Source organism: Mesocricetus auratus, unplaced genomic scaffold, assembly GCF_017639785.1.
Source record: "Mesocricetus auratus isolate SY011 unplaced genomic scaffold, BCM_Maur_2.0 Super-Scaffold_100014, whole genome shotgun sequence".
Lineage (NCBI taxonomy): Eukaryota > Metazoa > Chordata > Mammalia > Rodentia > Cricetidae > Mesocricetus > Mesocricetus auratus.
The window spans coordinates 73,745,367-73,773,292 of record NW_024429197.1 but is presented as its reverse complement, the minus strand read 5'-3'; the positions used below and the strand labels follow the sequence as shown (position 1 = coordinate 73,773,292).

At 55.5% G+C, this 27,926-nt stretch overlaps 1 protein-coding gene across 7 annotated transcripts in view; it reads left to right on the top strand.

The window, feature by feature from the left end:
* The window catches only part of Col27a1 (collagen type XXVII alpha 1 chain), a 116,752-nt gene that overhangs the window by 76,462 nt on the left and 12,364 nt on the right, over window positions 1–27,926 (top strand). For 6 of the 7 annotated variants that reach the window (XR_005881393.1, XM_021230134.2, XM_013117124.3 and 3 more), the window contains exons 26-49: window positions 784–837; window positions 1,055–1,108; window positions 4,186–4,239; window positions 6,998–7,051; window positions 7,394–7,438; window positions 7,520–7,564; window positions 7,788–7,841; window positions 8,599–8,652; window positions 9,246–9,299; window positions 10,959–11,012; window positions 12,541–12,594; window positions 15,817–15,924; window positions 19,617–19,670; window positions 19,764–19,871; window positions 20,792–20,845; window positions 22,007–22,060; window positions 24,135–24,191; window positions 24,296–24,349; window positions 24,847–24,900; window positions 25,147–25,200; window positions 26,010–26,063; window positions 26,144–26,251; window positions 26,489–26,596; window positions 27,286–27,393. Coding sequence is in view for 6 of the 7 variants with exons in the window: in XM_021230134.2 (XP_021085793.1) it covers window positions 784–837; window positions 1,055–1,108; window positions 4,186–4,239; window positions 6,998–7,051; window positions 7,394–7,438; window positions 7,520–7,564; window positions 7,788–7,841; window positions 8,599–8,652; window positions 9,246–9,299; window positions 10,959–11,012; window positions 12,541–12,594; window positions 15,817–15,924; window positions 19,617–19,670; window positions 19,764–19,871; window positions 20,792–20,845; window positions 22,007–22,060; window positions 24,135–24,191; window positions 24,296–24,349; window positions 24,847–24,900; window positions 25,147–25,200; window positions 26,010–26,063; window positions 26,144–26,251; window positions 26,489–26,596; window positions 27,286–27,393 (1,551 nt within the window). In the remaining variant the exon portion in view is untranslated. The remainder of the gene's footprint in view (window positions 1–783; window positions 838–1,054; window positions 1,109–4,185; window positions 4,240–6,997; window positions 7,052–7,393; window positions 7,439–7,519; window positions 7,565–7,787; window positions 7,842–8,598; window positions 8,653–9,245; window positions 9,300–10,958; window positions 11,013–12,540; window positions 12,595–15,816; window positions 15,925–19,616; window positions 19,671–19,763; window positions 19,872–20,791; window positions 20,846–22,006; window positions 22,061–24,134; window positions 24,192–24,295; window positions 24,350–24,846; window positions 24,901–25,146; window positions 25,201–26,009; window positions 26,064–26,143; window positions 26,252–26,488; window positions 26,597–27,285; window positions 27,394–27,926) is intronic. The other variant, XM_013117125.3, reaches the window with a different exon arrangement.

Genomic DNA, 27,926 nt, shown 5'->3' with positions numbered 1-27,926 from the left:
ATGCCCATCCACCCATATCCTTTCTGCCTGGCTCCTTCCAAGGGAATCTTCTGCTTCCTCCATCACCCCTGGCCACGTCCCCTGTGACAGTGTCTGTCACTGTACCCCAGCCCTGCCACCCATGCCTGTTCCAGGATGCGTATGTTCTAGAGGTCCCCATCATCTCCCTGCCATGCTGGGTGTCTACATTATGGGATTGACATGTTTCTTCTCCTCATGAATGGCATATTCGGGGCTTGGCACATAGTAGTGTCAGCACACAGTGGGTGCTTAATTAGTTTTTATCTGAAGAGGAAATAGGCCTTGCAGCATCTGAGAAAGGATGGCCATAGCCTTGTTTGCTGCCTCTGACTTCCCCACCAGTTGTTTGAACTGGTCTAGAGGACTTGAGTGATGTGTGATTATCTGGGGTGCCATGGGGGGGGGTTGCCCATTAACAGAGAGAAAGAAAGGCAGCTATGACTGTCTCTACCTCAGCAAGCCCAGCCTAGGGGGTTCCAGGCCTATTGAGAGTCACATGACATGGGCCAGGATCAAAGGAGTAATGCAATTATTGCATCCTTCATCAGAGCCATCCTGGTCCAGGGACACGCCCTATGCTGCCCTCCCTGGCAGGGGAGGCTGGGGTTTCCTGAAACTTGCTTACCTGATAATGTGAGTGAGCTGGGAATGACTCCATAGACCGCTGTCAAGTTCCTACCTCCCTTTGGGTCCCTGTCCCCAGAGCCTCCAGGGCCCCAGGGCCCCAGCTATGACCTATGCGCCTTGCTATCTCCACCACAGGGAGACCGTGGAGTGATGGGACCCCCAGGCGCACCTGGACCCAAGGGGTCAATGGTAAGGAGTAAGTCTGCCACCTCTCCCCTCTCCTGGCATAGCCTCAGGTGACAATCCTGTTCCCTTCACATACCACATGCTCCAGACCCCTGGCATGCCTAGCTCTCTGAATCCCGGGCCAGGTGTGACTTTTGACCTCCTCTCCTTGGGCGTCAGGGCTGAAGGGGGATGTGACACCTTCCTCAGCTGACTCTTCATTTTCCTTCCTCCTTCGCAGGGCCATCCTGGAACGCCAGGTGGCATTGGGGACCCTGGAGAGCCTGGATCCCGGGTAAATAAAACTCCCACGTCTCCTAAACACAAACACATGGAGTCCAGACCCCGAGTCTCAGATCTGGGTGGACACCCCACCTGGCTCCTAGGTTCCTCCACCTGGCTGGGTTCCCAGGCAGGTCCTGCAGTTTTCCCTGAGCCCACATTTTGTTCATATGACATCGAGAGCATGTTGTGACAGTCGTGGTGGGGCAGTGTGGGCTGAGTGAAAGCCTGGGCGACATGTGAAGCCCAGGAGTGGCTTGGGTTGTGTCCTCCTCTTAAGCTGCCACTCAGTTCTGTCAAGACGGTGAGTAATAACTGATCTGGGGACACAGATGTCAGCAAGACACACATGTAACCGTTACCCGTAGCATGTGCTAAGCACCAGGTGCTTGTATCCTCCCCACAGTCACCCTCTGGGGTCACAGTCATGTGCTCCCCGCCCCATCGTGAGACGGGAAAGCCACATAGAGATTTGGAACTGGAACTGTGGTGGGAAGGAGGTCTTCAGTCCAACGGTCCAGCCTCCATCCTGCGTTCCGAGCTGAAGCCTGAGCCCAGGAGTGCTTAGGGTCTGCCATCAAAGTATTTCTCCTAAGCCTGGGGAGATGGTCCATTTGGTAAAATACTTACTGTGTAAACACTAGGACCTGAGTTTGGACCCTCAGCATCTGTGTAAAAAGCTAGGTGTGCTACCATCTCCCAAGTTGCAGGGGTTGGAGACAGGAGGATCCAGGGGGCTTGCTGACTGGCCAGCCTAGATGAATGGGCAAGCTACAGATTCAGTGAGAGACCCTGGCTCAAAATAATAAGGCAGGGAGTGCTAGAGGAAAAATCCAGAATTGACCTGTGACTTCCACATGTGTATGCACACATGTCTGTGTACACCTCCACACCTGAGGCCTCCCCTGCCTCGGTTTCCCCACCTGTCAGCCAGCATCATGCTGCCATTGCCATTGTGGTGAGAATCAGCTGGCATGTTGTGTGCCGTCATGCCTGAGCACCTCATATAGGGCCCCAGCTACTGGTGAGACGCAATGCTTGGCACAGTGTTGGCATCTGCCACTGAAGTGCCGTTCCGGCTAATTGTGTGTGATGAGTGTTTTCTAGTCACATCAGCGTTCTCACTCTGTACTCTGAGCTCAGTCCAAGCCCCATAGCTAGGCATGGGTGGGTAGGACCTGGGACTTGCTGAGGACCCTATATGGTCCTATGGGGTGAGGGACTTTGCTAGTGTCCTACTGTCGGTGAGGACACTGAGGTTCACTGAGTTGAGATGACTTGCCTGAGACCGCACGGCTAATGGCCCGGAACTGGGTCCTGCGGTGGTGCTGTTCCCTGGCCTTGGATCCCTCAAGAATTTAGCTCATCCATGTAGACCCCAGCTCCCGGGGCCTCGGAGGATGTGCCACATGGCTTCTGAGAGAGCGTTCTAGAAAACAGCCTGTCTTACTCAGGCTGTCACTATCCCTACTAACTGCCTGCCAAGTCTGCCTTCTTGCTGTGCAAGCCTGGGGTCCCCCCACTGGCTCTGTTGGTGGGTCAGGCTGCACGCTGGCTCTCACCTCAAGCCCCAGCACCAGCGGCAGACTGGAGGACAGCAGCTGTGTCTGTACCTTTGGACAGTGGGAGCAGCAAGGTGGAGCTTCTCACTGGGATCCACAGGGAGTGAGGCTGCCCCTAATCCAGCTGGCTGGCACAGGCGGTTCTCTGTCTTAGACTAGGTCTGTCCAGAGGGTCTTAAGCCTTTGCCACTCATGACTCTACAGGTCAAATACCTACTGATAATACATCATACAGAAATTCCCTTTGGAGCAGTTCTTTGGTATCTGAATCGTTTCACCATTTGTTAAGTATGGGAGCAAGCTTGCATACCACTGAGATGGCAGCTTGCGTTAACTTTTATATGGAGGATTATGTCTTGGCTGAGTATTTGATACTGCCGGACCTCAGGCGTCCTCACTCGTTTTCCAGAGTTGATGGCAGATGTTTTTAAATTTAATCATCACTGCTGAAAATTCTGTTTTGCATAAATACATAATAAAAACTGGCAGAAGTGTCTTTGGAACCATTCAGAAATTGCTGGAAATGCTATTCTAATTCCAAGCCAAAATTCACTGAATGATTTTTTTTAATGGAACTCAAGTCAGCAAAGCAATTTTTAAAATCAAACATTGTAATACAATCTAAAGATATGCTAATTGGATACTTGTGCGCTGAGCATGGTGGTGGAAAATATTTGAAGCCTTTGTTTTCCTTTATTGAAGTGTTACATTTCTGTGAGGGCAGAAAGCAGTAAGAACACTGCAGTTCAGAACGGGCAGTCATCTCAAATCTGAGTCCAGGCACTGCGGCGGCGTTTGCTGGCGGTGCGTGTTGTGATGGCATGTGCAGCAAAGTGTGTGTGTGTTGTGCGGTCACAGCCAAGGCCATAGTGAAGTCACACAATGCAACACAGGCGAGCACAGCCAAAACCATCTGACTCACAATGTGTTTGATTTGAAATTAAGTTTTGGTTTGTTTTATGCGCTCAGAAACCTCTGACGGCTGCCAGTTACTTTCCCAGCCTCCACTCTGAGTCACTGCAACCCCACGTGGGGTCTCAGACCACAGTCTAAGAAACTGAATAAGGCTGGTCTTTACCTTGTGGCAGTCCTCCTGCCTCAGCCACTCTAACGCTTAGATTACAGGCGTGAAACGCTCACGGCACCTAGCTCAGTCCTGCCCCTTGCCTCTGCCCCTTTCTGTCCCCACTCTGACCCAACAAAACTCCTCTTCCCCCATCCCCAAGGTTCTTAGTGCCTGGGGCAGTTGGCACCTCTCCAGGGCTGTGGCCTTAGGTGGGGATGAGGGTCAGAGCTCCAGTTCCCCTGAAGAGAGAAAGGACATGGGGACTAGAGGAGATGCCTGTGGCACATGTCACTGTCACCTCTCACGAGACACCTAGGGCAGTAGCAGGCTCAGGGTTGTCACTTTCCAGGAACTCCTCCCAGGAGGTGAGAGTGACCACTTCTCAACCCTGTGCTGCTGGCTTCCCGACCCCATTTCTCTCAAGCCCCGAAGGGGCTTCTAAGTGCCCTCTCCTCTCCACAGGGCCCTCCAGGATCTCGAGGCCCGCCAGGCATGAGGGGAGCCAAGGGACGCCGGGTAAGTCGCCTGCCCACTCGGGGTGAGCCAAGTGGTTTCTGCAGCACTGGTGGGGGGGATGGGCACACGTGGAGTCGGTGCTGGAAGCTGAGCCCGAGCCATCTTCCCAGCTGGGTCTGAGCGTCACACCTGGCTGTCCAGAGCACACAAACACGCTCCAGCATGCGTCCTTCACTCATTCAGCCACCACTCCTACTGTGTGAGCCACCACTGGAGACAAACACCTGGGACAGCCGGGCAAGCCTAAGCCCTGCCTGGCCCTGTGACACAGACATAAGTCACACACACATACGGGGTCTTACACCCAAAGCTAGCCTGTAAGGGTAGCGGGGAACCATGGAGGTTTAAAACAAGAGCGGGTCTGAATACGGCAGCCAAGGGGATTCACCAGTGCTTTGTTCTGTCGTTACATACGCTAACTTATTTGACCCTCAGCATCACCCTGCCAGGAAGTGCTGTTTCCCTCAGAAAATGCCAACACAGACGCGTTATGACAGTCGCCTCAGGCTGCACAGCCAGAAAATGGTAGAGCTGGCTGAGGTTTGAACCGCGAATCTGCCTCTTTGGCATGCTGAGTTTCGTCTCCTTTGCAGTTATAAGGGGTAAATCTTCTGGTATGAAGGTTGCAGGGCGTGTGCCTCCTTATGGAGAGGAAAGAAGATGGTGTAGGCGGCCCAGGCCTGTCACCACGGGGTTCTGATGCCATTCTCCTCTCAGCTGTATCTAGGTTTAAGACATCCCTGAACCAGATGTCCTGTGCAGCCTTTGCTTTGGCTGCCGGAATCCTTCCCAGGTCCCATACCTTCTGAGTCTCTTAAGTGAGACAAGGCCTAAAAGCTTCTGGGTGCCCCCTGCCCCCAGAAAGCTGGCCTAGCTGCAGGGTGAACTGCCAGAGAGTGAGCTGTCCCGTCCCCAATACACACACATATCCCACTTGAGGAAAGCCGGCTCCTGTTAGCGAATTCAGGACTAGGAGAAGCATGGGAGAGCCGCAGCCACCCTCTGCGAGGTTTGGCAGCAGCTGAAACCCGCGGGATGGGCCTTGAGATGGGGACCCAGAGAGGCGCCCACTGTGCCCGTGGAACACAAGCCCTGGCCAAGCCTCCTGTGTTCCTGGCTTGGCCTGTGTCCTTTGGAAGGCTCTTTGCTCTCTGGGTCTGTTGCCCCACAGGTGCCATGGGATGAACATGGGAGATCTGCAATGCCATGCAGGCTTTCCTGCCCACGTGTAGGGTAGACTTGGAGGCTCTGGAGACAGGAGTGGTCCATTAGCAAGCATCCCATGAAAGCACCCAGTTAGACCATGAGTGGGGCGGGTCTTTTACCTCCTCAGTTTGTGACTGCACAGACTTAGGCTATAGTCTCTTTACCTCTCTGAGGCTCTCCCCATCTGCTCAGGCGGGGAGTTCCTACTGAAGGGCTGTTGAGACGTGGAGTGTCTGTTGTTACACTGAGCTCTCAGAGTAAGGCTCTTTCCCTGCGTTATCAGACAGCTGACTTCCCCTCCTCAGCCTCTGCTTTCCCCTCCGTAAAATGGGCCAGCACAGAGCTGCCTGGCTGGCTATACAGACTCAGTCGGTTCCCAGGGGCTTTGACCCTAGGGTGGCCACAGAGTCTGGGTTTCCTGTTGCCCTTTCTCAGGAGGCTGTGGTATACTGAATCTTCTGCCCCTGGCGGCAGTGTTTCTGATGAGACTCACCTGGCCCTGATGGAGGACAGCCCCAGGGTGGTCTTCTGATGTGGTTCTGATGGAAACCCTAGCCTGCCTGCCACAGAAAGGAGGGTAGGGGGGGGGGGATCTTCCGAGCAGGCTTCCAGGTACATTATCCTGTATAACAGCTGGACATCCAAGGCGGCTGGTAGCCACTCAGTCTTCCTCCAGATACAGCTAGGGCTCCTCTTTCTCTGCAGCTTAGCCTTGTCCCCTCCAACGTCACACTCCATACACAGCCTTCCTGGAAGGCAAGCCTAGAGATCCCGGCTTGATACCTCCTGTGACAGGGCCGTTTGCTCCCATCCAGATGAAGGGTGACACACAGTGGGGGAATTAACAGGCATCTGGTTGGCTTGGGTTCCAATTCTGGCTCTTCCCTCACCTACTGACCACAGGCAAGGTCACTTCCGCACCAGGCCCCTTCCATATTTCCTTCTCTGTGACTGTGTCTGCTGCTACTGACGTTAGGTTACATCCTTTCTCCTACAAAGGCTTTGATCCCAGGCAGGGCGGTCAGCGGGCTGCGTGACTCAGGCCTCTGAGCCTCCACTCCAAGGGAGGTGTGAGCTTGTGCCACACAGAGACCCCCAAACCAGGAGCATCTCTCAGGCCCAGCCCTGACTATGACCTGTGATGCCCACCCCTGCCGGCCTTCATCTCCCCAGAACTGGGTCATGGGTTAGGGAGACAGTAGGAGGCAGCAGTAAGCTAAGGCCTGGCTGTGGGAACATGGCCACAGGTTTCTCTGCTTCAGCCTTCAGTCTCCACGTCTGCGAAACAGGTTGGCTGGTGGCAGCCACCCAGGACACTTTAGATAGAATGACCCATGCCTCCATTGCATTTAGGGTCTCCAGCTGACTCCCTTGGCTATGGCCTCTGAAGGGCCATCCAAGCTATTGCAGAAATGACCTACCTCAGGCTGTGTGTGGAAGGGGAGGAGCAGGGAAAGCCAGAAGCTATCCGCATGCTTACCCTCCTGGTTCACAGCCCAAGGGAGACCCCTGCCGTCCAGTGCACTGTGCTGGAATCCTCTTCCTTTTCCAGGGCCCTCGAGGACCTGATGGACCAGCTGGGGAGCAGGGGTCCAAGGGCCTGAAGGTACAGACCTCCCCTGGGTTGTCCCTCCAACCCCTGGCCCCTTGAAGTAACAGAGAGGTCCCAAAATGACTCCCAAAATGCAGGGAGTGTTCCCAGCAACTCATTCTGTCACTATCCAGCCTCCTGTAGCCCATAGCAAACAAAAGCAAAGGAAGGCCACTGAGGGCATCACGTATGCTCTCTTCTCTTCCCTTCAGTGGGAAAGGCCCTCTGTGGTGACTGGCAAATCTTAGGTATGCCCACAGGCAGTGTGTTGAGGAGGTATTTGGCCTCTTGGGTCCTCTCCTCTCTTAAAGTGTCCACATGAGCCCCTGCCACCCCTACATGCTCTGCTTCTCACAGGGCCGTGCGGGACCTCGGGGCAGACCTGGCCAGCCAGGACAGCAGGTATGTGAGGCCCCGCCCATAACAGGTCCTTTGTCCTTCATTTGTGACACATGCCTCTAATGATGTCCATTGTGCTTCCAGGGCGCAGCTGGTGAGCGAGGCCACTTGGGTGCAAGAGGCTTCCCTGTAAGTAGCAGCCATTCTGGAAATTCTCAACATGGGACTTTGGGCAGGTAGGGAAAGAGTACCGTGAGTTTTCGACCTTCGTGGAAATGCACAAACCTGAGGCCCCATCTCTGCTAAAAGTGTGGAATGGGAACCTGGATATACCATCGGACTAGCCTGAGGTCAAGGGGATGGGCTTAATGGAGAAGCTCTAAGAGACAAAGGTCACCTGTGTTTTCCACAGGGCATCCCTGGGCCCTCGGGTCCTCCAGGTGCCAAGGGCCTCCCAGGAGAACCGGTAAGCATCCATTCTCTCTCTCTCTCTCTGGTACCTCTGGTCTGGAAGTTTTGTCTTAGTCTGACTGTAGCAGAGACTGCTGACTAAGTAGACAGACGGGGAAGCATGGGAAAGACAGGGCTAGGCGTGGCCTGCAAGGATGCAGAGCTTGGCCCTGAGTTCTAGGGTGAGTCTTGGCTTGCTTGACCACTGGATCCATTACTAACCAGGGACAGCTGGCTTGCATTTGCCACAGGATTGTGAAGATGGCCTGAGAAATGTATAGAGGGGGCACTTAGCACCCCGAAAGGCAGAAGGGGGCAGGGGAGGGAGGGCTGTGTGAAGGGCAGGGAAAGGACAAGGAAAGCCATGACAACGGCTTGTCCTTCAGAGGATGTCCCAAGGGATGGGTTTGGAAGGCAGAGGTGCTAGGTCTCCAAGGAGGCTGCAGGGAGCCAGACAGCTAGAGACCCAGAAGAGCCTTTGCACCCTGGAACCCTGGATGGTCAGGGGTCGTTGGGAGTGGGTGGGGGAGGGCAGAAGAGGAGAGGGCTTAGTGAGAAAAATTCTGAAGTTGTGCATTGTAGTGAGGGGCTGGGGTGCAGCCCTGCTTGGGTACAGTTGGATGCTGAGGAGGCCCTGGAGATATGGGGGGAGGTGGTGTGCGAGTCTTCTCTTTCAGATACTGTGCCAGCCCGTGTGACCCAGCCTCCCCATAACTCCCCACATAGGGGAGCCCAGGGTGTCTTCTCCTAACTGTCAGTCTGTCTGTCTTCAGGGATCTCAGGGACCTCAGGGGCCAGTTGGTCCTCCAGGAGAGATGGGACCCAAGGTGAGTGCCAAGAAGCCCTGGTTTGTCCTTTGTAGCCCTCCTGGTCAGCAGTCCCACCCGCTGCCTGATCCCTGTCCTGGCCTGGAGATGGCCAGACTCTGCAGAGGCCCTACAGACGACGTGCAGGGTGAGGGTGAGGGGCTGGGAGCCTGCCTCACAGCACTGGGTGGGATATAGGACCTTCCTGGGGGGTCCTCCCGTCCTTCTGCCTTGCTTAAGACTGCACCCTGGCACAGGATCGTGAACAGAGACCCAGACTGCTGAGGGTCTAGGGTCAGGAAAATGCAGGAGAGGCCTAGGCCTACCCCATCATTGGCCTCTTCTTCCCCACAAGCTCACTGGGATCATGGGTTTTCCTTGTATGTCTGCCAAGAGCTCCTGTGTGGTAAACCGCACTCGTGGGCAAGCAGAGGCTGCTGGGTGGTGTGAGGCTCTGCCAGCCTGCACCCAAAGCCACAGTTTTGCCAAGACTCAGAGCTGCTGCCCAACTCCTCTTCTGTCCCTCCCTGCTGTGTGACCTGAGCACATCCCCTGCTCCTTCTGGGCCTTTGCTTGCCTGAGGCAAGGGGCCAGCAAGGCTTCCTGTTTTTCAGGGGCCACCGGGTGCAGTGGGAGAGCCTGGCCTTCCTGGGGACTCCGGGATGAAGGTGAGACAAGATGAAAGATGGGAAAATGACTTGTTGACACCAGCTCCAATCTGGCAGCCCGTCCTCTCCCTGTAGGATAAACAGGCTTTTCTTGTGCTTGGGATAATGGGTCTCTGTCCTGGCTGGGGAGTGGCCACAGTAGAGTCCCTAACCAGTTCCCAGCCCCTGAGCTGTCCCCTGCCCAGCTGTGTTTTCTCTGGCACCTGTCTTGGTCCCCCATTGGGAAATTGCCCCTCCTGGTCTCCCTGATCCCATCAGAGCTTCAGCACAGGTGACCCTGTTACCTGTGAGGACACAGGCACCTATTGATGCCCAGCCCTAGGGATCTCCAGTGCCACCCTCTTCCACGGTTGGAGGACCGTGCTTATACTGCAGACCTGAGCCCAGAAGCCATGCAGGCTGGCTGAGGGCATAAAAGCCAGGCCCAGGGGCACTGCCGAGAGACTATGGGACTGGAAGCAAGTCATTCCTGTCCTGTGGTCCAGTGTCCTGTCTCTCTGAAAGACCTGAACCAGGCCTGGAGCTACTGGCCTTGACCCAGTTCTGCCTCATTTTCCCCAGGCAATAGAAAAGCCGCCTACATATGGCGTGCCACCCACACATAAGCTGCACGGGACTGGCTTGTTCCAGTCAGGGCTGGGCTGGGGCACCAAGCTCTACTTCCTAGGGTCCAGACACCATAGGAAGCAAATCTCCAAATGAGGTGGGCTCTTTGGAGGCCTTTCAGGGGCAAGGCATGGGCATTCTGGCTTCCCCCTCATTTAGTTTCTTGCCAAATCTCAAGGAAGGGGAAGAACGGTGTTCAGCAGAGCCGTCTACAACCCCGGTGTCCCTAGTTTATGCTGCCCACTTTGACCTTGAGTATGTCACTGGGGCTAGCTTCTGACAGATGACATCGTTCCCTCAGGACTTTGCAAAGGTCTGGCTCATTCGGATGAAAATGTGTTTAGAACATCATGACCAGCACCGGTGGCGGTGATGGCAGTGACAATGGTGATACAGTCACGGTGGTGGTGGTGGTGTTTCTGGTGGTGGGGATCCATTGGCGGTGGTGCAGGTTGTGTTGGTGGTGGTGATGGTTTTGGTGATAGCGGTAATGCGGGGATGATGATAATGACAGCAGCGGGGGTAATTAAGATGATGGCAGTGATGATGGTGGTGATGCGGTGAGGACAACAGAGATGGTGGTGGCGACCATAGCGCTAGTTGTGATTGTCATAACGGTGGTGACGACAGTGATGGTCGTGGTTGCATAGTGATGAGGAGGAGGATGGTAGTGATCCTGCTGTCTGCAATGATAATGGTGACTATGGTGATGATGGGTGACTATGGTGGTGGTAATATAGCGATGCTGGTTGGGTGACGGTAGTGATTGTAAGGTTGACTGCGATGGTGATGGTAGTTTTGATGTTTTGGTTGCTGGTAGTGATGATGTTGGGTAATGATGGAGGTGATCCTGCTGCCTCGTGGAGGAGAATCCCACGGCCAGTACGTACTTGGAGCAGGGGTTTGGGCTGTTGTGTTAGAATTTCTCTATTATTCTCAAGAAGTAACTTTCCCCAGCTTCTCCAGTCCTAGTCAAAGCTGGAAATAAGAAGGGCTGGCCAAGGCTGAGGCTGGCTATACACACCCACATGGATTGTGTTTGGCTTCTCCTAGGGTGACCTTGGACCTCTGGGCCCCCCCGGGGAGCAGGGCCTCATTGGGCAGCGGGTAAGTGAAGCACATTTTCCTTCTAGAGCTCCCAGTCCTTTGTGAGCAGTGGGCAGGAGAAGGGCTTGGATCAACCCCAGAGCCTCTCAGATTCCCCCAGAGTCCTGGCCGCTCTGGCTGGCCTCCCTGGGTACCCTGCATCACTGTGGAGAGGAAGTACTCTGTGGCCACAGTGTTGGATACCACAGTATCCTTACTGTCCTGGACACACTTAGAGCTCCATCTACAAGCTCTGAGAAGGCCCTCAGTCAAGAAATTAGCTTTGTTTGGCTTAACTCGGGGCTTCCAGAAGTATTTAACCTCCAAATGCTTCCCTTTGAGTATCTTTCTTCGAAAACTGTTCTACAGTTAGCTGTCACCTTCCCAAAAGAAACCAACAAGGTTTCCTTGTTCTAATAAGCCCCCTGAGACTCCTATGTCTACCTCCCTGTGCTCTGTGCCTCTGCCTGAATGTGGACCCCTGGGACATGTAAGCAGGTATCCTTGGCACCTCACAGGCGGGGTAGGTAAGGCCCCAGAATGAGGTTTGCACAGTTGTCATCCAATGTACCCGGTCCTCACCCCATCTCCTCATTTCCAATCTTGTCTTCTCACTCCCCATGCCCAGTCTCCAGAGACGCCAGAAACAAGGCAGAGTGGGGGGAAGGCCCCAGGGCAGAAGAGAATATGGGAGCTTAGCGTCTGGAAAAAGTAGGTGTGTCCATTGAGTCTGTTTAGAAGACTGTGTTAAGAAAGGTCCTGACGCCCCATCTAGGCTCAGTAAGCTAGAGAGGAGGTGACTACTCCCTGACACCCACTGTGCATCAGGCGTGTCTCTCAGTCTAGGAGCATTACGCGAGTGACAGAAGGCCTGCCTAATAGAGCTTACACTCTGGTGGATTGTTAATGACTGCCACGGGTACAAAAGGAGCAGAATTTTCTCACTTGTTACCTTTGTCGTCCTTGCATCTGCTGGCCTGGGTCCCCTCCTGACTCTGCCTCTGGACCTCTCTGAATTCTAAAGCCAGAAGGAGACACTAGCTTTTAGGTTGACAGCTGTTTGGAGAATTGGGGCCTTTCTAGAGCTGGGAGGGGCCAGCAGAGGCATTAGACAGGGTCTTGGCATTTTTAGTGTCTTCCTCAAACTTGCCCACAGAAGTCCACAAACTGACTTACATTCCACATGTGAGAATAGAGTTCCAGATACAATTGCTTCAGCTCTCGGAAGGGGGTCTCAGGTGGCTATCACCCATTCGGTGTCAGACGTGTTTTCCAGATAAGAAACAGATTCCTACCGAGATTAAAATTCTGCATGAGGTCACACAAACACTGGTGATGCTGAGGCTGTTCTTACCCACCACACACACTGGCTTCTTCAGTCTGACCCACGAACCTGGGTGCCGGGTCTGTGAAGCTCTGTGGCCCTTCTTCTGCCCTGTAAAATCCACTTGTTCAAATCCTGACAACCAATGGGTCCCTGACCAGCCTGGGGGGAGGGAAAGCCCCTTGTACCCCTACCCAGTAACACCACCCCGTCTTTTCCTACCAGGGAGAGCCAGGCCTTGAGGGAGACCTTGGCCCCATGGGGCCCGATGGACTGAAGGTGAGTTGTGTATGACCTGGGATCTGGGAATGTCTTCCATACTTGCTCTAGTCCCCACAGAGCACCGAGAGACCAGCTCTCCTCTGTAGAGGACAGTGGGGATGACCAGCGGAGCCAAGGCTGCCTTTGCTCTAACAACCCACCCACTGCCAACTCCCCTGGGGCTTGGCCTAGTGTCACCTTGAGTTTTCCCTACTCCCGTGAAAACACCAGCTTCTGTCATCTAAGCCCGGTCCAGCATGGGGCTTTGATATCCCTTCCCTTCCAAGTCGCTTTAAAGATCTGGAAAGTTCTGATCATCGTCAAAGTCTATAAGCCACCACTCAAGAGGAACTGGTCATGGGGGAGCCAGGTACGATGCTGAGTCCTGTATGTGTCGCCACCACTGAGGCTAGCAGAGGACAGTCTTCAGACGAGGGAACAGACGCAGGGAAGTTAAAAGGCTTGCTGTAACGCACAGCTGCCATCCGCACATCCAACACCCACACCAAGGCCTTTCTGCCCCTGAAGTCCCCTCTCACTCTGCTGGACTGCACACCCACTCTGAAGAAGAGAAAACTGAGGCTCACGGGAGAGTAACTGGGCAAGGGTCTGGCTGAGAGTGAAGAGCCAGTGTGTGGCGGTGCTTCGGTGGGCACTGCTGCTCCCCGTGGCAGCTGCGGGCTTCACGAGCTGCCCGCAGGCGGATGATGAGCAGGCGTAGCCCCCCTCAGCCCCAGGCCTGTTCCTGTCTCCTTCTGAGCCCTGTTCCCCAGTGAGGCTTTCCCTGGGCTGTTTGGGTTACACCGTGACCAAGGAGAGACTGCCGTCTACAATGGATGTCCCCACCATAGGTCCCCTCTCACCTGCCCTCTGCAGATCTCATAGAAGGTCCCCCACTTCTGTGAGTCCCAATTTCACAACCCCAGAGCTAGGCCTCATGCCCTGCCCTCCCGACAGTTGCCCTGGGTCCAGAGGACACCCCCCCCCCGTGCCTTGCCAGCTCTCCTGTTTTCCTTGCAAGTGAAAGAGCGCCCCCTGGGGTCCACTTATCTGCTTGCTCCTAGTCCCAGCTCTGCGGCCTCCTGTTAGAACTGTGGGGGGAATCTGTTCAGAGACCTTGGCCCGGTGCTGGCCATACCCAGCGGTGGTGCCAAATAGACCTAGCTGTGCAAGCACTGTGTGCGTGCGCAGGGAGTGCCGGTCGCGGCACCCGGGAAGGGCTTGCTGAGAATGACCTCACTCAGGCTGCACCAGCAGCCTCTCAGCTGGACACATCAGCACCCCCCCGAGAAATGAGGCATCTGAGGCTGGGGCCACACCCTCCTTGTCCCTTCTCCTGCGTCTTTATGGCCGGGGACAGAGAACAGGTCCAGGCTTTTCATGGTCCCTCCACCTCCGCTTTTCACAACTCTTGCCTCCGGCTTCCACGGCCAGCCACACCCTTGTCCTTGGACTGGAGTGGTCACTCAGACATCTGGCACCTTCCTGGTCTTGCGTGGTCCTGGGAGTGCGCATGCTCCCTAAGGTGCGCGTCCATGGATCCCCTTCGTGGAGGAAGCTGCTTCTTCGGTGGCCGTAGCGCTTCACAGGGCTGTCGTGCGCAGTTATCTCTGTTGGTAGCGGCCAGGCTGGCAGTTGCTCACGGCACACACTGCCAGGCGCTGTGCTGGGTGAAGTGCGCAGTATGCCGCCTGGGTGGGGGCTCATTCGATCAAGCTGGCCAGGGTTGCCGCTACTGAGTTCAAGGATGGTGACCTGAGTGTGCGGGAGACTGCCCCCCCGAGCTCAGAACGCCGCTCCCCGTGGACTGTGCGTCTCTGACTAGGCAGGCTAGCTGCCCCACTTGCATCCTCAGTTCTCCCGTCTGTGGACTGGGAGGGCTGAGACAGGCCACCCAGAAGGCTTTCTGAGCCTTGGCAGATGCCATGGATTCCAGAAGTCTCCGGGGACCTTACAGCCCATCTCATGGGCCCCACAGCACCCTCCTTTCCAGCTGTGTGGGAGTCAGGCCGTGGATAGTCGCTGGACACTAGTTTTGGCCTAGGCCTAGCTTGGCTACCTGCAGCAACCGGCCTTCAAATGAGGAAGCAGGTAGCCGGAACGCCAAAGCCAGAAGTGCAGTCCTGGAGCCAGAGGAGTCCTTGAGAGCTGGGTCGCCACCAGCAGGTCTCTGTGCCAGGCTGTGCTTGGAATCTGAGACGCTCGGTGGAAAGGGACCGTGTGGGCTATCCCAGTGCCCGGCTCTGCTCTAAGATGATCTGTTCCTCACTTGGAGCTGTCCTCCCTCATGTGTCATCCATGAATACCCCCAGGCCAAGCTGGAAAGTACCTACAACTCCTCATGCCAGACTCATTACCCCGAAGGTCAGGCTCCAGCCATCACTTCTGTATCCTGAACCTCTCTTCCTGGCCAGGCCAGGCCACATTCCATCCACCCCCTCCCACAGCTGCTCTGAGCCCCTGGTGTAGTTATCAGCGTGCCCCATAAACTACTGCAAGGCAGCACTGTACCTTCCTAAGCCTACTCCTCGGCCCCCCAAGTCCTTGCTCCACCCCCTTCCTCGCCACGGGGTTTCCCCTTCCTCTCAGGACCTACAGCAGTCACATCCAGGCAACACTAACATGCCACAGGCTCCGTGCCTGGCAGCCCCTCAGAGACAGGCTTGCGATGGACACTGCTTGGCCCTGCAGTCACTGCCAGAGCCGTAGCCCGCACCCACCCCGGAGGGACCCAGGCAGCTCAGTTCTGCCCAGGGAAGGTTGGGGAAGAGGCAGGGCAAACGAGTACACCATCAAGGGATGCGCCGGCCATTTGTTGCAAAGCCAGTGCTCATGGAGAACCCCAAACGCCTGTGCCTCGGATTCTTGAAGCCTGCCTAAGTGGCCTCTTCATATGACAAGACTTTTACAGCCCCCTCCCTCAGTCTCGAGGAGTCCTTGCTACACCGTCCCAACCCACAAGAGCTCCTCCCTTGGGCCCCCATTTTCCAGGACGTGGTGCCAGCTGCAAGTAACTGTACTCCCAAGGACGGGACTTGGAGCTGACTGGCTTGACTTAGCTCTGCCTCCGTTCCTTCGTCTGTAGATAACACCAAAAGAGGGCCTTCAAGGAAGGCTCTGGTGAGGCCGACTCCAGTGCTAGGGCAACTCACTGGCTAACAGTTTCCAGGGGACCTGCAGTGTAGAGCTTTAATGACCTGGGTTCTGCTGTTCTCTGTCTTCCTGCTGCCCCCAACCCAGGGGGACAAAGGTGACCCAGGGCCTGATGGTGAGCGTGGCGAGAAGGGCCAGGAGGGGCTGAAAGGAGAAGAGGGGCTCCCTGGGCCCCCAGGCATCGTTGGCGTCCGGGTGAGTGTGCAGCTGCCAGCAGCATGGGGCTCTGGGAGAGAGGGATGCTAGTCCCTGCTCACGCCTCCTGAGAAGTCTTCTGGACTGTCCCTCCCCTGCTCACCCTTCCTGTGGCCTCCTGTGCCCTCAGGAAAAACTGGTCCTTGTGGCCCTGCAACCTCATCCCATCCAGCTCCATGCTCCGCCTGTTTTCTTAGCTCCTAGGGCAAGCTTGGCCTGCTTCAGGGCCTTCGTAGCTGCCAGGCTCTCTGTCAAGTGCCCTCTCCCTTCCCTCCTATCCTTCTTGTAGCCCTGTGCCTTTGACTGTCCTCACAAGACAGTTCCTAGCCTTGAAAGCCATCCCTGACCCTTGGCTAGGTGCCCAAGAAGGCCAGGACCTTGAGTGATTTAGGGTCATGCTTTCCTTCTGTGACACTATAGGGGTGACACACAGTTGACCGAGGAGACAGAAACTCTGCCCCTCACCCAGGTAGAGCCTTACTCAGTCTTGACTACAGACACTATGAGTATCTCCCTGAGCTCTTGGTAGAGGACAGAAACTCCGCTGTTTCAGTGTTTGCAGACAGCATGCCTAGTGTTTTCCAGAATGTTCTTTCATTAGATAGCAGCTCTGAGGGCTGAGGGACTCAGAGTGGCTCAGGTCACACAGTAAGAAACAGCAAGTCAGGGTTTAAGCCTCTGTATGTACATCCTGTCCCTCTGCTGTGACCTCGCTGGGATTCAGAGCCTGAACAGGTTACTGGGACAAGGACAGATGGAGGGTAGGGCATTCCGGTATTTGTCTGATGGCCAAGGGTGTGTACGGAGCGGGACTCTGTGGCCAGCCCAGTGTTCTACCAGACTCCTGGAATCCGGCCACCTTACAACAAGCCTCCGGAGTGTCGGGCCTGCAGGTGTCTGCTCTGAGCCAGCCTAGGCCTTAGCCCAACTCCACGAGCTGGATGCTTCCCTACTGCCCGCCCCCATCTGCCTGCTTACCAGGGACAGATTTGTACTGTTACCTGGGCTCAGCAGCCCATGTTTCTTCTGGCCTGCCCCTGATGGCTCCTCAGCCATCGAAGTGTCCAGTCTGGGAGGGATTCAGATTAGCCAGCAACATACTGGCCGTGGGAAAATATTTGTTACCTAAAAATAGAGCCAAAGTGCTAACAGCCCTCAGAAGCAGGGGGATGAGGTCACCACCCAGCCCGAGTGTAGGCAGGGTGCCTGCCAGACCCGCTTGCCGCTGCTCCTTGGCCCTGGGGATGTGGGTGAGAAGGGCCTTAGCACGAAAGTGGTGGCCTTTCTCCTCATTAACCCCTGTGTGACTTTGTAGTCGCCCCTGGCCCTCTCTGGCCTCAGACTTGCTATGTTAAAAATTTGGAAAGGATGGATGCCAGGGTTATTTTGAGTTCCAAAGTCCTAAGGCCATTCTCTCAGTGAGTGTGTCGCTCTGCTGCGGAGTGGGGAGCAACCAACCTAGACACAGCCTTAGATCCTGAGCTCAAAGGGCAACCCTGGGTTCCCGGCTTGAGCAGGAGCTGGGTTCCTTCAGCGTGCCGTGTCAAGCAAACTGCTGCCCATGTCTCAACCTTGGTTTTCTCAGCTGTGGAGAGAAGGCGAGGAGCTAGGGAGATGTTCCAGTGGGTGGAGAGTTTGCTCCCTAAGTATGAGTTTGAGTGTTCCACAAACAACCTGAGTGTAAATTTCCAGCACCCATGTGAATAGGTGGGCATGGCCGCATGTTCTGGTGATCTCAGCACCATGGGATCTTGATCCTGGAAGCAGGATGGCCAGTTGGCATAGCCAAAACACAACTTTCTAGTCCGGGGAGACACCTTGTCTCCAGGCAATATGGCTATGAGCAGTAGAGGAAGACACAACACATCCTCTGACCTTCACATAAGCACGCACGGTACACACATGCTCAGATGCATGCACGGTACACATACACACACCAGAGAGTGGGGAGGAGAAACGTTGGGCAAGGAAACCCTTTACAGAAATAGGAAAGTTTGGAGGAAAAAATGCACAGAAGCTCCTGATGGTGGCTGTGGCTGGTCACATGGCTGCGGTGGCTGTGATGACCGTGGGAGATTGCTATTCAGTGGGCCCTCACAGTTCTCAGATGCCAAGGTTGGCAGGGTGTCTCCAGCCCACCAGCTCGTCAGGCTGTGGACACGAAGTCTGCATTTGGGTTTCTCTGGCCGGAATGCTTCCTGCTCTGTGGCCTGGAGACAGCAGCTTACTTGAAAATAGCATTTTATAAGCCACCAGGGCCTTTCTAGAAATGTGACGTACCTCATCCTCGAGGGACTGAGCATACACTAGAGATCGCATAAGACTGTACAGACTGGTGATGCTCTCTTAGTTTCTATATAAGTGCCTTGTGTTGCACAATGGCCAAGCTGCCTAGAAACACACTGTAGCTGTGTCCCCAACAATAGGTGATTTCTGCCTATCTGCGACAGGACCCAGGTACTCTCATGATCTCAGGGTTCCACCACGGGCTACTCACAGCTGGAGGGGCCCCTTTAAACAGGGCCCCCTGTCCCCACAGAGGCCTGGTCCCATCCCCCTGCCACCGTACCGGTTCCGAGATTCATACCGAGGCAGGACACAACGCTGAAGAAGCTGAGGAAAGGGTCACAGGGATGGGGATTTTGTTATCGGCACAGTAGCATTGCTCAGGTAGAAACAGAAGAGCCACACGTATAACTTAAAGTCCTCCAGGGAGCAATTTGAAGGGAGAAATGAGCACGAGCAATGAATGGAAGTGACATTTCCTCAGCCTGGTAGATGGGAAATAGTCTTTCCACATAGTATCAATGTTTAGATAGCACCAACAGGGCCCAGTGAGGTGGCTCAGCAGGTAGAGGGGCTTGCTGCCAAGCCTGACAGCCTGAGTACAGTCCCTGGAACCATGGTAAAAGAAGACAGGTGACTACCACAGGTTGTCCGTTGACCTCAAACACATCCTGTGACATGTGTTCCCTGCCACACACAAAACATAAATAAATAGTAATGTGATAAAATAGAGTAAAACTTCCCTGTACTAAGTTTTGCAGACTTGTTCACAAATACCCCAACTCAGATGTAAGTCTCCCTGGGAACACTTGATCTGGGCCTAGACTTCAAAAAACTGCACGTTTGACCCACAGAGGGAACAGCCTGGGTACCTGGGAGGGGAGGACATCAGTGTCCCAGCATGATGTCCACTGTGAGGAGACCCCCCCCCCGGGAATCCTACAGCAGTGGCTGGGGTGTGGACAAAACCATTTGGTGACTGTGTCAGAGCCAGCTGTGCACCAATGGGGCCTGGGCCAGCCCTCCTCCAGGAAACGGGAGATTGTCTGTAAAGGAGTCTCTGTGGAGGACTCAGTACAGACAGCCGTTCTCTGTGCTTCAGATAACTGGGTCAGTGGTGGAGGTGGCAGGAGATCCTCGCCCTTGGAAACGCCCGCTGTGGCTGACACTGTTGTGAAAGTGCCAAGTCACCAAGTTGAATCCTTAAGCTCTGTGGGACCACCTGAAATTCTGTGTCTGTGACACAGCCCAGGACACCAATCAGGAAGTTAGGTTATCCTCATGGCTACATAGGGACTGAGTGACATGGGACCAGGCGTTGAACTCCCAGTCATGACGCTTCTCAGGGCTGCCCTCCTTCCCTCAGTCCTCAACTCTCTCCTGCTCTTGCTGCTGTGTCCCCTCAGGGTCCCGAAGGAAAGCCCGGCAGGCAGGGTGAGAAGGGCCGGACGGGAGCTAAGGTAGGTCCCCTACCTTCAGGGTCACAGCCCGCCCACCTACCTTCCAGGGCCAGCAGCCACAGGCAGCTCCTCTCTCTCTTTGTCTCTCCGCAGGGTGCCAAGGGCTACCAAGGACAGCTGGGGGAGATGGGCCTCCCCGGAGATCCTGGTCCTCCTGGCACCCCAGGTCCTAAAGGATCCCGGGGCACCCTAGGACCAATGGTGAGGATCTGGGCTTAGAGGAGGAAACAAGAACTGGGAGGTCTTCCCTATAAGAGTCACCCACCCCACTCTTGTGAACCCCAGCTTTCCTGTCCCGCAGCCCCCTCCTACCCCAGATCCCTTTGAGAATGGCCCGAAGCTACAGCTCCTGAGTACACACAAGCATGGCAGGCAAAACGCACCTCACAAACTGCAGGCTGTAGGGAGCCCCTGCTGCTCTCTATGGACACTGGTTGGAAAAAAATCTCTGCTAAGGGGTGAGGAAGGAGCCAGATCCCTGACTACAGACAGGGTGAGGTGCTGCAGGTCCTTGAATGGCTGGAAGAGAGTCTCGGGGCCCTGCTAGACCGTCCTGAGCCAAAGCCAAAGAGTATGATAGCTGAGGTGACAGGGGGCAGAGGAGGTTGGGGCATCTCTGGGCAAATGGTGTTTACGTGGTGTGAAAGCTTTCGCGGTGGTGGTTTCCTGCCACACACGTGATGTCACGGGTAAAAGATGGGGAGATACACAGTAGCACCCATTAGACAGAACTTCACCCCTGGAGTCCAGACTCAGGCAGTGCAAGCGCGGGGAGCTGTGGATGGGGGAAGCAGTGTGGGCAAAGACCCCTTAATAATACTCATTAACTGCAAGTCTCAGAAGTTTGAGCACTAACAGTGGCTTAGCTCAGGGGCCTGTGAAGGTTCTGGAAAATGTGTGCCTACATCTTAATAAACCATAGGAGCACAGAGAAGGAAGGGTTAAGTCATTAGAGGTCTGGAAAAGAGGTCCTCTTGCCTTCTATCTTGTCCTCTTTGCTTCAAGACATCATTGTATGGGCCAGGCTGCTGAGCCGAGTTGCTTGTCAGGGGAGGGAGTCACCACCATGTCCCTGCTGCGGGAGCCATACTGCATACCGACTAGGGTCTTTTCCTCTCTAGGGTGCTCCAGGACGTATGGGAGCTCAAGGAGATCCAGGATTGGCTGGTTATAATGTAAGTGACACCCATTTAGGAAATCTCCTTCCCACCCTCTGGAGCCCTGTCCTTGCATCCTGGGCATCCTTCCCACCAGGGGAGGAGAGCCAGGTCTCATAGTCTCAGGGGACTCCTGGACCCATGCATTAGGGTGGGGTAAGGGTAGGACTGCAGTGATAGGGCAGAGAGAGTGCCAGTGCCACCCTAGGACCCAAGTCCTCCCAGCTGTGGACAGAGGTTACTGTCCCGCCTGGTCCCGCAGCCCTTTAGTCCCAAATAAACACACCGAGACCTACATTAGCTATGAACTGTCTAACCAATGGCTCAGGCTTCTTACTGGCTAGCTCTCTCTTAAGTATTAACCCATTTCTATTACTCTATGTATCTCCATGTTGTCTTGACTCTGGAGATTTCTCAGCATCCTTTCCTCCCAGTAGCTACATGACGTCTCCCTGTCAACTGTTTCTCTGCCTTTTTCCTTTCCTGGAATTCTCTTAGTCTGGTAGCCCCATCTGTACTTCCTGCCTAGCTGATGACCAATCAGTATTTATTCTTCAACCAATAAGAGAAGCATATATTCACAGCATACAGGAGAATATCCCCCATCACCCCACAGACAGTGGGTGCTCCATACATATCCCAGCATCGTTTGTCCTCTAAAGAGGGACCGTTGTGCTCCCAGATCCTCCACACGCATACAGGAGACGAGGGCTCAGAGAGAAGAGGCTTGGTTAGAAAGGAATGGGGCTCAGAGTCAGAGAACACACAAGCAGGCCAGGCCTGGCAGCTTCGTGCTCTTGGCCAGCCTCGGTGGCCCTTGCCAGACCCAGGGAACTCAGGAGACACAGCAGGAACAAAAGAAACGGGAGGAGGACATGCAAGGGGGTGCAACACAGAGCCGTCTGCAATTACCAGATGGCCTCTTGCCACCACTCTGCCAAGGTAGCGGTCCCCTGCCTCTGACCCCTGACTGCCCCGGGGCACCATGGCGGGGCCCTACTCCCCAGGTCGGCACAGGGTTAGAAGTATGTCTGGAACCAACAGGAGTATCTGGAGAGCCAGGCAGGGGTGGTGCCCCGTTTGTAATGCTGTCCCCATCACTGAGTCCCTGTCCTTTGCCGGTTTCCCCTCCTGTATCCTCAAGCCTTCTTCAGTTCTCTCCATTTTATTTGCCTGCAGGGACACAAAGGCATCACGGGACCTCTTGGGCCTCCTGGACCCAAAGGCGAGAAGGTAGGTGCTGCATATTAGAGCAGTAGCTCCTGTGGAGAGCAGCTCTGGGGCTTTGGGCTTGGAGTAGCAGGGAGCGGGACATGGCATCCCTGCGCTCATGGCTTCAGGGTCACCCGGCAGGAATGAACAGGGCGTCACGACCAAGTCTCTGTTATTCCCTCATGCTTATGAACAGTAGCGTTGAAACTGCACACAAGGAGCTCACTCAGCCTGAGCGGGGAGGGACACTGAAGAGGAAGGCTCAGGAGGAGGGCGAGGGCCCGGGGATGAGTGCCCTCCCATTGGGGCTCTGGAGATGAGAAACTTCCAGAGGGAAATCTTGGTTTGTCATGAGCATGTTCACAGAAAAGAGCACATGAGGCCGGGAGGTGTAAGGAATGGCCCCTGGGACATGTCTCCAGGGATGCGCATTGGACCTGGAGTCAGGAATCTGGGTTCTCCATCTTCCTTTCCCCCCTCCCTCCCCGCGGCTGGACCGCTTCCTAGCAGGCTCTGCCTCTGCCTCCTTGTCCCTGGCCTCTCCAACCCTCGTCTCTTTTGCCGACTCAGCTCCCCACTAACTAAGTCCCGCTGTGGTGAGTCACACTGGCTTGGCATGCTATCGTGGGCCCCTCCTTCCTGCCTGGATAAGTACAATCTGCAAATACAGTGGTCCAGGCAGGCCCTGGCACGGTCCCGGAGAGGCTGGGAGGGAGCACACTCAAGCCCTGGGCTCTCCCAGTCATCATAAGGCCCCCAGGGATGACGCAGAGAGTAAACACAAACCCTGGGGCCTGGTGGAGACAGAGCCCCCAGGGCCACCACTCAGGATCACAGGTGGTCCCCATGACATGTATTGGCATACAGTAGAGGACTATGACATCTCTGGGTGACACATGGTGCTGTGGGAGTGTTCATCTGCATAGCTCACTGTTGATGGGAATCTTGTTCTGTGGCTCACGGCCGTCCGGTAATGAACAGCCAATCACAGACTGGCTGGTGCTGGGACGGGGAATGGGTTGCGAGGGAGATGTGTGGAAGCCCTGCTCTTTCCCAAGGATTTCCCCAGAACAGGTGGACACCCAGCCTCTTGGAGCATAGGGGTAGGAGGGTGCTGCTGAGCCCACGCCCCTAGCTAGCACTAGACCCAGAGTATGAACCAGTCTGCACTGGTAGATAGTGTCCTTGTCTGTACAGGTGGCCAGATGGAGGGGACGAGGCCATGTGGAGTACTCCACTCAAGTTTAAATGCCAGGTTGGTGGCATGGTGTGTCTTGGCCCTTGATTCCTGATTGGCCCTGACTAAGATGGTTCTCTTCATGGGCCTCGTTCTCGTATTCTGTAAAGTGGGGCTGAGGGAAGTATCACAGGATTGCTGCAGAATCTATAAAACAATACATGAAATGAACTACGCATGCTTAACCAAAGACAATCTGGTAAGCCCTGGTGCCCACTGAAGACGTCTGGGCCCCTGCCCATCACAAGGTCATGGGCAGGAATGGAACCCACGTCTGTGAGGACAGTTTGTTCTAGGTGCCTGGCTGGGTCTCACTTGCCTTTAACTGCTGCCTGGAGGGCCCCAGCGCCCCAGCTGAGGGTAGAAGACCAACATTCACACTGGCCAGGCCACACTCCAGTTCTGACCAGCTCCCTCTTCCTGCCCTGCCCCTCATGTGTGCAGTGGGGGGCTCAGAGCGCCCTGACTGGAGTCCAGAGGGGTTCCCAGGAGGGGTGACACCAGTTTCCTGGGGCTGGAGTCTGAGCCCCAGAGTGCCTACTGAGCTGTGCAGCTGGGTGTCAGCCGTCTGTGTGGCTGACAAGAGCTATCCCACAGCTGGACCAGGGCCCGGGCTGGCCTGCCTCGGCCCAAGGTCTCCACTCTAGTCTCTGCTCCTCTTTCAGCCTGTCCTAGGCATCCATGTGGCATATGGACACTGTCACCACTATTACCTACAATGGCAATTTTGACCGCTGGTCTCCTAGTCTGCCTGCCTACGGAGGCTGGCCTTCATCCCTGAGGAAGGCGCCTTCCAGCCTGCAGCTCACTAACTCCCAGAGGGGTCCTTGCCTAATGCTGGTTCTGTGGTGTCCACAGGGGGAGCAGGGCGAGGATGGCAATGCTGAGGGGCCCCCTGGGCCACCTGGAGATCGGGTAAGTTCCCTTTCTGTTCCTCTGAGGTCTCAACGAAACCAGGCACAGGCTGCTGAGAGTCCCCAGACTGGGGCTCATGCTTATCCATTGTCTTTGTCATTCAGGGTCCTGTGGGCGATCGAGGAGACCGTGGGGAGCCAGGTGACCCTGGATACCCTGTAAGCATCAGAGCTCTACCTTTGGGAGGGTAGGGATGGTGGGAAAGGGGATGACAGTCTGCCCTGGACACAGGCCCTGCCCCCACCCTCGTTCTCCACCGGCCGTAAGGGGCAGAGAGCACCCTTTATGAGCCAGGTTAATACCGTGGAGGAAAGGCCTGACCTCTGCTGAGGGACAGGAGGGTGAGACCAGGGACATGAACCATCCACGCAGCCAGCAGAGTGGCTGAGTTTCCTTCCAGCATGGTCTTGAGTGGTCACTTCTCCTGGTGAGTGAGGGGTGGAAGGCTGGCTCAGTTTCCCCGTTTGTGTCTTGTAACAGCCTTCCTAGCAGAAGCAAACATTACTCCTCCCTCCACGCAAGCTGGCCACCTGCTGTTCCACCTGCTCAGCAGCCGAGAAAGCTAGAACTTAGGGAGGGCCAGTGATGCTGCCAGGGAGAGCGGCGGTCCCTGGCCATTTCTGAAGGGCCTCACCTGTCTCTTCTTGACTTCCAGGGTCAAGAGGGAGTTCAAGGCCTCCGTGGAAAGCCGGGCCAGCAGGGCCAGCCTGTAAGTCCTGTATCTTCTCTCTGTAAGCGGGGTGGAACATCAGAAATGACAGAACGGAGCCTTGTAAAAACTTAAAGAGATCTGCCCTGTGGGAGGACACGAGGAGGCAGCCCCTTTCTGATGCATTTTATGCCCTGACCCTGGGGCTCCCCAAGAGCCTACATCCCCAAGCCCCTCCCCACCCCACCCACCCTCCCCAGGAGAGAGGCCTGGGGCTACCTTGTATCATCTCACCTTGGTTTGCAGGGGCATCCAGGACCCCGGGGGCAGCCAGGGCCTAAAGGATCAAAAGGGGAAGAGGTGAGAGAGGCGGGGTGCAGTGGGGGGGGCTGAGCCCTGGAGTGTGGGGCATGGGGGGCTGAGCCCTGGAGTCTGGGGCATGGGGGGCTGAGCCCTGGAGTGTGGGGCATGGGGGGGCTGAGCCCTGGAGTGTGGGGCATGGGGGGGCTGAGCCCTGGAGTGTGGGGCATGGGGGGCTGAGCCCTGGAGTCTGGGGCATGGGGGGCTGAGCCCTGGAGTCTGAGGCACGGACTGTGCTAGGACCACACAGCCAGCAAGGCGGGGCCGGGAAGTACCGTCCTCCACAGGTTCCACAGCTATCTCGTGGAACGAGGGCTCGGCTCCTGGGTGGACGTTAGTGTAGCCGGGAACTCAGCTCCCATCTCTGCCAGGCTCTACTGAAGGAGGGAGAACGGGGAGGAGGGATGAAGGAGGGAGGGGAAACGTAGAGGGACAAGATGGTCACAGTGGAGTGACTCCTTGCTGTGGACCCCAGACCCTGTAGTTCCCTCCTCCAGGTCTGATAAAGACCCTCCTCACTATGTCCCCTGGGCCCACACTCTTAAGGACATCTGTACTCAAGACCGACTCTAGGCACCAGGTCTGAACATAGATGTGCCTATGAAATGTCCTGGCAGCATGGGAGTCAGGGCCCAGAGCAGCAGGGATAGCCCTGAGTGACTCCAGGGGTGACCACAGCCCTGAGCTTCCAGGCCCGTGGCTCTCTGGCAGGTCACTCTCATTCACAGGGCCTATTGTCCTCTTTCCAGGGTCTGCTCCCAGGCCCCCCAGGCCCTGCTAATGTCTAGCTCTTGTTTCTGCTTTCTTAGGGCCCGAAGGGAAAGCCTGGCAAGGCTGGGGCATCCGGCCGGAGGGGGACTCAGGTGAGTGGCCACATCTCCTCTGTCACCACCAGTTTCTATGTCCTCCTGAGAAGTTTGACCAGCTTCTTCTGTCCCTCCAGGGACTGCAGGGGCTGCCAGGGCCCCGGGGCGTGGTAGGGAGACAGGGCCCTGAGGGCATGGATGGACCTGACGGGACTCCTGGCAGGGATGGCCGACCGGGGTATCAGGTAAGCAGGGGTATCAGGTAAGCAGGACATACAGGCCGTGGGACACACATGGCCTGAGGCTGGGAAAGTGGGTGGTGTATCAGTAGATGGCCTTTCATCCTTTGGAATTCTCTCCTTGCTGCTAGCACCTGGGTGGCTGGACCATAAGGTCCTACTCCCTGGCAAGTGCGACCTCCTTCCTCCTACAACTCGCTGGATCCCAGACAGCAAACTTCCTCCCACCTGGCTTCTTTACAGGGACAGCAGGGAGACGATGGGACCCCTGGCCCCGTGGGTCCTGCTGGGAGAAGAGGAAACCCAGGTGTGGCTGGTTTGCCTGGAGCACAGGGGCCTCCGGGATTCAAGGTCAGCTCTTTATCAATCTGTCTTTTCCGCCCTAGTCCTGACTGTAGTGACACTGACTCTTAGAGCATCCCTGTCCTCAGGCCCATGTGTGCACGGAACCCTTGTTGTGGACTTTTTTGGGGGGATCCCTGCCCTCATGTTGACCCATGTTTAAAAGATAGTTTATCCAAGTGACTATAAATACTGCCCCCTACTGAATGGTACAAGCCTTCCACATTGGTTGAGCTGTCCACGGGCGCCCTCTCGTGGGTCTTTGTGAGACAACAGGTTGCTTGCCTCTGGGATTCTCTGGAGCCCTCTTAGAAAGGGTCCTTCCTTGAGCTGCTTCTGTGTCTAGCTTAGGACCACGCCCTAAAGGCAATATGTAAATGAAGACATGGTGTTTGCCTTCCCTAAGTCTGTATTTGGCTAGAGAGGTAGGGGTGGGGACAAGTTTGGCGATGAAGCCTGCATGGCTTGCTGGGGGGTCGGGCAGACGGCACCAGGACTGCCAGGAGAGAGACTTGATGGACAGCAGAGAGAAAGCCAGAGTCACGAAGGAGACCTCTGCTGGGAGTGAACTTGTCCCACCCCGCCCTCCGCCATCCCAAGACCTAGTGAAATCACCGCTCTCCGCTCTTAGACTCCCCCTCCACTCGTCTTGGGACCATGTTTCCCCTTGACAGGTGATTTTGATGTGTTTCTTTAAGGGTGAAAGTGGGTTACCCGGGCAACTGGGTCCCCCTGGAAAGCGAGGGACAGAAGGTGGAACAGGGCTTCCAGGGAATCAGGGGGAGCCAGGATCCAAAGGCCAGCCGGTAAGTGAGTCCCAGAGTGTATGCATGACCACATGCCCACATGCCTAGAGACACGAGTACACACACATGCACATGCACACACACACCCACATAGACATGCTCAAAAGACACAAACACTCACGTTCATACATGTACACACAGGCCTAGAAGCTACCAGTGTGCTCGATGCCAAAGTCAGAGCCCACTCTCTGAGCGCTGGACGGCACTCTCCTCCTGTGCAGGAAGGTGTCGTTGGGGTAGAAGAGGAAGTCTGTGGGCCATTCAACATGAGAATCGGGGTCATGGGTAGAACTTGGCCCCATGGGCTCCGGGGACAGTGTTCTTTCTTTACAACACTGTATCCCTACGCCCTACCTAGATGGAAACTAAGTAGACATCTAAATGAGTCAAAAAAGAAATCAGAAGGTAAATTAGCATTTTGAGTCTAGTGAAATAAGAGCATCAGAATTGGTGGGTCTTGCCCAGACTGCACTGGGGGAGTGTTTGTAGCAACTTAAATAAATGGCGGCATCCGAGCCCATCCTAAGACTCTA